The sequence below is a fragment of the Erpetoichthys calabaricus genome, chromosome 17 (genome assembly GCF_900747795.2).
Source record: "Erpetoichthys calabaricus chromosome 17, fErpCal1.3, whole genome shotgun sequence".
NCBI classification, from domain to species: Eukaryota; Metazoa; Chordata; class Cladistia; order Polypteriformes; family Polypteridae; genus Erpetoichthys; species Erpetoichthys calabaricus.
This window is the reverse complement of record NC_041410.2, coordinates 22432675-22443224: the sequence shown is the minus strand read 5'-3', so window position 1 is coordinate 22443224 and position 10550 is coordinate 22432675. Positions and strand designations below refer to the sequence as shown.

Below are 10550 nucleotides of genomic sequence, written 5' to 3'. Positions count from 1 at the left end.
TGATGCCTCCACTGAAGCCAATTGTATCACTTTGTGAGCTCCATTCTCCATGAAAAAATGTCATTAAAAATATTCCTGGCCACTGCTACAAACAACATGGGGTAAGTAGCATTTTTTAATGGAGTATTCCTTTAAAGGCGAGTGTCTCAGCATCACACTGTCTGGAACTAGTACACATGGGTTTTAAAAATCCCAGTATAAGCTCTCAAGTGATTTTAACTTAGTATTTTGGAAAAATTATCTATATCATATTTATATTTCAAGTCAGAACTACAAACTTAGATTAAGCCAGCTTAGTGCAATATGTGGTTGCAGGACGCCAGAGACAGAAAACAATCCTGGCCAAAGCAGGTGCCCACTGCAGAACCTACTTCTGAATACACACGTGGTCAATCAAGCTCATTTTTAGGATATATGGTAATAGGAACACCAGAAAAGCTGGAGAACTGGCCATACAGACATAGAAAGAAAAACTCCACAGTTACTCCACATGGTATTTGAACCCTGGATCCTTGAGGAACCAACCACCATGCCTCCCATATACTACTGATAATAATTCTATATTTTGATTCTGGGATTGAGTGCATTGCTACACTTTAGGTAACATCTTGAATACAACTGAAACTGCAGACACAGTGGTTTTAAGCAAAGATGAGCTGTGCATGGAAGGATCCTTGGAGAGAGCTGTCCTCATTCAACTTATTAAAGGCTTTATACTGAACTGAAAGGTGCCATTGTGTCATATTTGCAATAAAACAAAAAATAATGGGAGGTAAAAATGATCATAAGGTTGTGCAAAGTTAAACTGAAGCGGAGAGAAATCCTGAGCTGATAAAATATATTAGCAATAATGTAAAAAGTGGTGTGTGTGTGTGTGTGTGTGATTGTTTGGTTATGAAAGACAATAACTAGATGAGGGATATAGTGTGATGGAGGTGGGGAGAATAAAGAAAAAAATTATGTGGCTGGAAAATTGTGCTGGATGACACAAAATGCCTAAGACAATGGCAACTGCAAGGAGAAAGCCTGATTAATGTCTTGCCAGCCTGGGGAGGTGCAGATAATGACTATTAAGATGGGTACTTTTGTTCTAGATCTATAAGACGCTACAAGGGCTCAAGTCTATCTTGGCAGCAAGGCAGAAACCAACCCTGGGCAAGGGACCAGTCCATCACAGTGCTCATTCTTGTACACACAGGGCCAATTTACAATTGCCAATTAACCTAACAGGGACATCTTTGGATTTGGATGGAAAAACCAGTACCAAGAAAAACCGGATGACCACTGGGAAGGGTATTCGCATGTGTGCCAAATTTCACTGTATTAATTATATTACTGGGAATATATGTCAAATAGCAAATAATAATAATAATAATAATAATAATTCATTACATTTATATATGTATTGTTGTACTGCAAAGTTAAAACACTGAATTACACAATTTTTATTTTAACATGATAAAGATAATAGGACATTTAAAGGTTGACTTTGTTTTTATAAACAGAGTTCCTCATGCTTGATGCTCTTTATAGATTTATATACAAAAAATTTAAATGACTCCTTCCATGGAGCAAATGCACCTCTTGTTCTATATAGCATAAGGACTTTTTCAGACCAGTTTTTCTAAGATTACCTTATCTCCTTGTCCCCAGTGAGGAAACACTCAGGGTCTCGCTCTTCTTCATTTCACATCCTTACATGGAGAAGCTAGCTGCAAATCCAAGGCCTCCAAGCCCGAAGTGGCAGCTCATCCAGTGGAGTTAAAGGGAATTTCCCATGCTCAGCTGAGTAAGCGGACCTCTTGAGTTGTACTGTAACTAGGAGAGTATCAAATAACATAGGGAAGGTTCGCACTTATCCATAAACCCCTGGATGTTGAGGGAAAACAGACTTTAGTATGCAATTCACAGTAGAAAACAAATTTTCCAATCATGATGAGATTAAAACAAACAAAAAAAAAACCAAAACAACCCTGTCCTTCATCAACATTCTTCCGACTGTAGAATGCAACTGGACTCTGGTGCAAGGTTTGTGGATATTTTCTTATGTGAATCTCGGTTTTAGCCTGAGTTAGTCAGAACAAACAGGAAGCTCACAGTACTGGTGCTGAAATCAGTAACACATTGAAGAGCATTAAGCTGGTGAATGACAGTCAGTCATATTTTAAAACTCACCCACGTCAACACTGGTAGATACGTAACAATATAATTTTCCTAATTTGTATTTCACCCAGTCACTTACAATTTGTATTCAGTGAATGACCAAATTAGGAGCTGCCTTGATGTCATAAATGCTTTACAAGTTATTAAACTGGATCACAGCCTCCAGCTGAGATCATATCCTATTAAATCCTCTTGTCCATAGGCTCCTTGTTGAACCGGTTCATGTTATCTTTCCAAGCAGGTGCGAGATGAGGTGTCTGTGAGCAGAAAGAGGAGGCAGATGACGAAGAGGAGGAAGAACTGAAGGATGGTGCAGCAGTCACAAGAGTCTGAATCTTCTTCTCCCAGAACAACTCCTTCTGCCTAAGCATCTTAATCTTGGCTTTGTGTTCCTCCTCAGCCATTTCCATGGCTCTTTTTAATTGCTGCCTCTTAAGTGTATGTAATTCAGTCATTTGCCTTATTTGGAGCCGCACCATAGCTAACTGCAGCTGTTCTTCCTTTCGTGGTGGCCCCATAAATACGCCATTTGTATTGTCAGGCAGCATTCGGAAGTTGGCTTTTCGTTTTCTTTTGTCCTTGGCTAGTCCAAGTCTACCGTCGGTTTCACCAATCCCAGAGGCAGAGAATGGACTGATAGAGGAGGTGTTAAAGGACACAGGCTGACTGACTCCATGAACAGCCCTAGGATTTTCACCTGCTCTTTCCTGACCATCCCTTGACAGATCTGCTTTTTCTGGCCCAGAAGGTAACAGCAAACAGTTGGCAGGGATAGGTGGAGTGGCCCCAGATTGTGAACTGGTGCTTTTGGTTGAACTGCTGCAGGAAATCACATCATCTACAGAGGATCCCCAGTCATCTTCACAAAGATCAACCACTTTCACTATGTAAGAGGTAAAGTACAAAGAAACACAAGGTAATTCATGATATATAGAAAGTAATTTACAATGTCAAGCACTGCTGGCATTACTTTGCTAAACAATGTTACAAAAATATGACAGCAGGTGAGAAATACTGCTATTGAAAATCTACCATATAGAAACTACAAATTTTACAATAATTTTCTAAAATCTTCTAAATTAATATGTCTTCTAGTATAATGAGTGTTGTAAACTGTTCCAAGGTTTTTTCTGGAAAACAGACTGAAATGATGAGGTAAGGTGGTTGTAGTCACTAATCATGGTGCTGGAGAGTGGTGACATGTTGATTAACACATGTAAGTAGTAATTTACTGTACTCGTAACAATAATGACGCTATACACATATGCAAACAACGTAACAACTTGAGGTAAATTTATTTTTGTTATGATGGCTTATCAACAAATTGAAAACAAGCATCATCTTTTTGTCATTTTCAAGTTATGATTTTTTAGATGGCAATCTGAACATCTCTTCTCTCGGTAAAAAATGTAAACAGCTTGTGAGCAATTTTTAGAGAACTAATGGTGAACACTAATTCAGTATGGTCTCAGAAATCCTGATGTAAAATTCTCCAACCATGTTTAAAAGTTGAGCCTTTGGATTCATTTTTGGTTGTAACAATGTAAGAGTGAAGAAATGGCTTGATACGAAAATATGAAATCTGCAAACATTGCTTGAAACATCAAGTATTTGGTAACACTGTAAACAAAGACTCATCTCACAAGACACAACTAAGAGCTAAGATTGTATGATGTAGTAGTGCACTTTTCTCTCTATTATAAAAAAAAAAATCTTGGAAGGAGACGAGACACCATTGTCTCAGAGACACTTTCACATCCCGCGAGACGAGTCTTCGTGCCAAGTGATGTAATCACGCCCGGGGCCTGGAAGCTACGCGAGACAAGAACTTATACAAAGAGATTTGGAAAAGACTCTTGGTTATGTCAAACACATTTCTTGTAGAGAGAAAGAAACGATATTCAGTCAAGGGCAGTTATACGTTGCGTTGTCACAATGTATTTCCAAACACGGAATCAAAATTCAATGCGATATTGATGAAAAGGTAAAAGCGAAAAGAGATCGAATATATGGACATAGGTGATATGACAGAAGTGCGCCAAGCAAAATGCAGATCACATGGGATGGCAGCAGCAGCAAGCCAGCAGCTGATCAAGCAAAGAGGAGGTTAAAAAAAAAAAACTGTTATATGTTTCCCATTGTATCACCATTTATGAGGGGGTGTCGGAGAAGCGACCACGTCACTTTGGGGTGTGTTCAGGTGCGTAGTACAGGTTCAGGCCAAGCAAAGCGAGCAAGGGGCAAAGCCCCCTAGTTCTTTCTAATAAGTGAGCACTTTCAGTGTTACTGCGGAGAGTATTAAGAATGTCACTTAAAGTTAGTGAAGGACTGCAACACCATGTATGTTGTGATATGTGGCCGGCTTGTCATTCCGGCCAATACCCCCAGGCCGCCAGGTGGAGCTTTCCCTGCAGCATGGACATGCCCCGAGTTCCAGCAGGGACTCATGGACTATGTAGTTTTTATGCACAGCCCTGCTGGATGCCTTGGGGACCCACCAGGAGTCGCTGTAGGGAAACCCGGGGACTCTTATATGCCCTATGATCCGGAAGTACATCATAATCCCAGGACAGGAGGAAACGGTGTACTTCCGGGTTAAAGAAAAGGACTGTTTACCCTGACCCGGAAGGAATACGGACTTGTGGGTTGTGCCAGGAACCCCTTCCGGGTCAGGGAGTATAAAGGACTATGGGAAAGCCCAGTATGCCGAGCTGAGCTGGGAGGTAGGGTGGCGACGTGTCTGGGAGTGGTGGTTATTGTGTATTGATTAATTATATGAGTGTTAGAGTGTATAGGGTGCTTGGTGCACATATTGGTCTAAATAAAAGTTATATTTGGACTTTTATGTGGTGTCTGACATCTGCTCAGAGGGTTCAAGGGGTCACGGAGACCGCAGTCTTTCACAATGTCCAAAGGTAAGCAGATAAAAGTTATTCCCGCGCTGAAAAGCAAAAAAGGTAGGAGACAATGTATATGGAAAATGTCTCTTATCTTCTTTTCTTTTCAGCATGGGAATACCTTTACTTTTTCAGTTTCATCACATCGTGATCTGTGCCGTAACAATATTGTATCATCGTGTCTCTGGCAATTTCAATTGTTTTTTTCTCTTAGTAGTTTTTACTCTTCTTGCAATGAGTGGTTATTGTTATTATTCCTCCATAAACTTATGAAGAATTTTAAATTTGACATTTTATGATTAAAAAAAATAAAAAGGAGTCATATCCCACATTATGCTGTGTTATTCTTAACCTGTTTGAAATGGAAAATAAAAAACAATTTAGAAACACTGCTAAAACTGTCAATACACACAGACTGTCAGTCCAGCGAAAACAAGGGATTTACAAGTATAATTGAGGTAGGTTCTGATGAAAGGTGATTTTTGTTACTCTACGAAATGCTTTTCCTACTAATTATCATTTAGAAGCAAAACTTAAGTGATCTTACTGAAAAGCCTCAAAATACTTCTGTGCTGGAAACAGTTGGAAAATATTACAGGCTGCTAAGCAGTTTCATCAAAATTGCCTTAGCACCTGTCAAGTCCACTGTCATGTGTACAGAATACAATGAAATTTGCACTTGCTTGTCTTGTGGTATGCAGAGGTATTGCCTGTGACTGTCTGATTTATCTCCACCTGTAATTAAAAACTGAATAATGTCTACACTTGATGCAAATACTTCAACTGTACATGTAATATGTATAGTCAATTGGAAGTAATATTGTGAATTATGACTTATTTGTATAAATCTTATTAAGGCACTGTTGACTCACAGGTTCAGAATCCAAAGCCCTGTCTGTATAAAGTTTGTTAATCCCCCCCCCAATTCTGTATATGAGTGAATGTGTGGTGAAATGGACCTTTGGTCCAAAGTGCAAGATGCCTAATTAGGGATGACGGTCACATAAATCAGCTATCAACTAGGCAGCAATCAGAAATAACATCAAGTAAGTGAACGGCTCCACACAAGAACAATGAGCTTCACTTAAATGCTTCTAATGCTGCGTAATCACATTTATATTTGGGTTTCCATGTCATAAATTTGAGGTCAGTGTTACAAGACTGATTACAGACACGGATACATTTATGGTTACAAAAAAAAATCTTATTAGCGAAGTTGCTGAGTGTGGGTTATTTTGCATCATTTTTCTGCACCTATTGTTTCCTAAATAAGATCTAGCAGAGTCTATACTGGTGGCATCAAGCTCAATACCACAACTAGCCTTGGACCTAATGTCTTCCCAAGTGGACACACTTATACTCGAGTCACACCGTGTCAGTTTAGAATTGCATAATATGCATGGCTTTGGGATGTGGGAAGAAACCACAAGAGCTTAGAGAACAGATGTTTTTGTAGGTCTGACTCTGTGGTCCCACTCCAAGAAAGCACCACTTGATCTTGTTCAATACTCCTTCAGCAAAGTTTTGAATTAATTTCTGCCAGCAACACCATAGGGTGTAATATTCTAACAGTATTCAAACTTGTTATGGTGCAGTGAAATCATGTTTCACACAGAATACAGCAATGCTATCTAATTAGCCTAAAAGCAATTTTGTTCTCCAGAGCTCAATCCATTTGATCACTTCTATGTTCACTTTGTGTTGGAAACGCGAGTTTGAGGACTAAGGTTCAACCCTATTTGTGGGAACAAGCAAAAAAATTGCCAAGACTGATTCTTTATCTCATTAAGAATAATTTTCACTACAGTAACAGCAATTCAAAAACCACCAGTCTTATTTTCCCTCTGCTAAATCAACTTAGTTTTTCTTTTATCCTCCACTAAATCATAGTTCTCTTTATCTCAATTAAAATTCAGTTCAGTTTAATTTAGTATTGTGCTCTTTACCGTAGAAAGAGTCACAGAACAGAACATGGAAACTGGCACAGTGACTCTAAAAAAAAAATTAAAACCAGAAAGGACTTAAATCTATGAATTACACTCTCAGTACTGCCATGGATTGTCACTGCCCCACAGCAATGAGATGTATGTGAGAATGGCCCTTGGGTAGCTGTTATTGAATAACATCGATGGCCATAATCATGCACAAGCTCGACATCTCCCTCAGATATACCTTTCACACTGTCAAAAATTCAGCCAAGAGCAAAAGGTACATTTAATTACCATGTTAATAAATACAGTTCAAGCTGAATATACAATCCCAAATGTCTACAGACCAATTTAAGTCTGCCACTTTTTCCGTTGGTGTTTGAACATCATTTGTTATCATGCTAAACAAACACAAAATACCTGTGAAGGGCGAGCCTCCAATTTACAATCCGTCAATTACTTAAGTCAGCGCAGTATGTCAAATATACCAATAATGGTCTGCAGTTGTCTCGCGAGGCCACACATGATTCTCAAAAAACTATATAAGACAGGGGACAACTTGTTACAAAATTTGTAGTGAAGAGCGCGTCTTCCTAAAACAAAGCCACAGTTCCTCCAGTTCATGCACTTAAAACCTCCGGGGTTTCAGGGAGAAAGGAAAAGTAACTGAACAAAAGACTTGACTCCGAGAGAAATAAAAAGCTAAAACTGCTGTTCTCAATTCAGGAGCTCAGTAGCACAAGGTAACTGAAGCTTAATGATACAATTTTTAGATTTTAATGAGTGTTGCCACAGAGTTAGAGAGGCATACACACACACACACAAAGACCACTGCAGCTGCTTGGCTTCATATGTTTGAGAAGCGCTTCTGTCTGCTACGATATCTTTCTGTCATTTTGACACTTTTATCACTATAAGGCATAACAGCAAGTCAAGTATAGATAAGCATTGTAGCCTATGAATATACTACATGTTAAAACCCTGTGGCTATATTCTGCCAGGGTATGTTTGAATTTCCAATTAGACGGAAGTAATGTTGGCTTTCTTTAGTTATTCGTTTACACGTGAAGTCAGAAGGTGGATGTTGTGCAGCCTTGTGCTTCTACTTGTGTCGTTAGGCAGATTTGTGTTAATTCTGGTGTTATGAAAGCTGAAATCTGCATCTGCTTTGGCTCTTTGTTATCAGCTCTCTTAACGGTAGGCCTTTTGATGGGGTCTGACACATCATTTACTTTGAATGCCATCCATCCATTATCCAACCTGTTATATCCTAACTACAGGGTCACGGGGGTCTGCTGGAGCCAATCCCAGCCAACTACAGGGCGCAAGGCAGGAATGCATATTTTACAATTCATATTTTCACCCAATTCTTTAAACCTTACATCGACACTAACATAACAGTGAACAACAGAGAGTACTGGAGGCAATGTTATTGTTCAAGTTTACCACTAGTAAACTGATGTCTCTGAACACCAATTTATAGTCTGACATTTCGGAAAGGTTTTTCCCTTGTAAAAGGTTATTTTTATTTTTCACTCCTGCAATAAGCTCTCTGCACACGCGACACACATTTAATAGGGCTCTTTCAGAAGACTTTTTTTGGCTGTAGACAGTCTGTCAGAATCAGAAACTCGTTCTCTTTCAGATCTGATTAACGAGAGTTTCATTACTCTTTGAAGTCCAAAATCACTGCCCCTATTTGAACGCCACCTTCATGAAGTGTTGGATTGGTTTAGAAATAAGACACTCAGTTAGCCGTCTAATTTTTTTACTCAGTTTTAAGCAAAATCACTCATGGTTGCGTCTATACATATGTATTATACGTCTGACGCTGCGAGACTAGACTGGTAGCAAAGGAATTGGGTAGCAATTGTAATTCACACAGAATAACTGCAGTGGTAAACTCTAGTCAGAAACCACATACCTTGAGCTAGTCTATTACTTCCTGGTAGCTTCTGAACGGTGGATGTGGAGGCAGAAGGTGTAACTGGGGTAGTGCTGGTCAGACTGGGAACTGCTTTGTTTATAGTTGAACTGCTTGCTTTTCTGACTTTGTCCAGAGATGGCACTCGTACAGAGCTAATACTTCCCGACACTAGTCCTGATTGTCTCTCCACAGAGACTATTTTCCGACCTTGCTGATGGAGATTCTTCCATTCTGGATTTTCAAGACTGAGACCTTGTTCGTTTGCTCCAGCTGAAGACCCAGTCTTGTCTTTAGCATTCTGGCTATTTTGAGTTTCCAGTCTTATCAGTGGGTCAGTTTTTGCTGTACTACCCAGGGGTCTTCGCTCCCCAATGGGCAGCTTTGCTCTTCGACCTTGGGCTGCAGTCTTTTTTGCCCGAGCTTTGATGTTTTCCCAACATTTGCGAAGTTGCTTGGCATCCCTTTGAAAGACACAAGGGTGTGCATTAAACTCCTGTGCAAGCAGCTGCCAGGTACGCTGTTTACGGAGCACAGTGCCAGCATCTCCCTTACGACTCTCAAGCACGGCTCTGTGCAGGTCAATCAGACTCAACAGAACTCCCTTTTCGAGCTCCGAGAAGTGGCGAGATGCTTTGAAAGAAGACCGGACAGCACTGGATCCCTGTCCTGACTCTTTTTCAGAATTCCAGTATGGAGGCTGCTGATTTGGAACAATCATACCACCCCACTGTCCTGCATAAACAAAAAATACCTGTAAAGAAAAAACTCACCACATGAAGGGGAACAATCATGCAAGCTGTGGTAGCAGAATCAGGTATTTAGGATAATATACGGCCTGCAGCAAGACCAGGCTGATGAGAATAAATTTAATTGTGAATTCAGGAGTGTTCTGACTATTAAATCGTAACACAACATTCTATTCTTACATCTGTCTAATCCAATTCAGGGTAGTAGTGACCGGAGATGTAACGAGACCAAGGCATAAACCAATACTGGACAGGGCAGAAGGCCCACTTAGAATTGCAAATCATTCTAACAAGTAGATCTCTGGAAGGTGGGGAGAAATGTTCATGCATACACAATGTGAACATCCAGACTCCAAAATGACAATAATCGGGAACAGGAGTTAAGAAGCCACACTAATTACTGTCCCACTGTGCTGCCACCATTAAACCGATATCCCCATAGACCCAAGACTGCAGTGTCATGTGAAAAGTGGAGATAAATAAAAGGGAGAAACTGACTAAACAACTCTTTGTTCTGATGTTACGAGTGCTTGCTTTTGCTTCCCAAACTAGGCCTTTCTGATTCCTAAATGTTGTCAGTGCTCTTATGGTCTTACCTGTGCTTGTATCTGCATTTGTTACTGTAGTAGAGGAAGATGTTAGACTGACTGGAGCTTCTTCTTGGGAAGAATGTTTTAAATCTGAGAGATTGTTATCAATGGGACCACCTCCTTCCAGTCCATTTAGCTGAAATTGTTGTCCAGTGATCTCAGGATAGAAGAAACCATTTTCCCTGCCACCAATGCTTCCAGACTCCTCCTGTATATTAGATCGGCTCAGCTGTCCTAAAGAGCTTTTCTGCTTCTGTGTGCTCCGAACTTGCTCTGTCGCACATACTGAAGCTTGTGTA

At 40.0% G+C, this 10550-nt stretch overlaps 1 protein-coding gene across 1 annotated transcript; it reads right to left on the bottom strand.

The window, feature by feature from the left end:
* Positions 1–1421: 1421 nt before the first annotated feature.
* Positions 1422–10417, bottom strand: LOC114667315 (myb/SANT-like DNA-binding domain-containing protein 3). Its single transcript, XM_028822580.2, has 3 exons — positions 10258–10417; positions 8913–9666; positions 1422–3046 (listed from the first exon to the last, which is right to left on the bottom strand). Exons 1-3 carry the CDS (start codon positions 10273–10275, stop codon positions 2346–2348), a joined length of 1473 nt encoding a protein of 490 aa, XP_028678413.1. The 5' UTR covers positions 10276–10417; the 3' UTR covers positions 1422–2345.
* Between the last annotated feature and the right edge of the window lie 133 nt (positions 10418–10550).

Bases quoted from the DNA above. Each gene is read 5' to 3' on its own strand.
- LOC114667315 (XM_028822580.2), bottom strand. The intron at 3,047-8,912 runs GTATGTGGTTTC...CCTCTTACATAG, and splicing joins AAGTAATAGACTAGCTCAAG to TGAAAGTGGTTGATCTTTGT.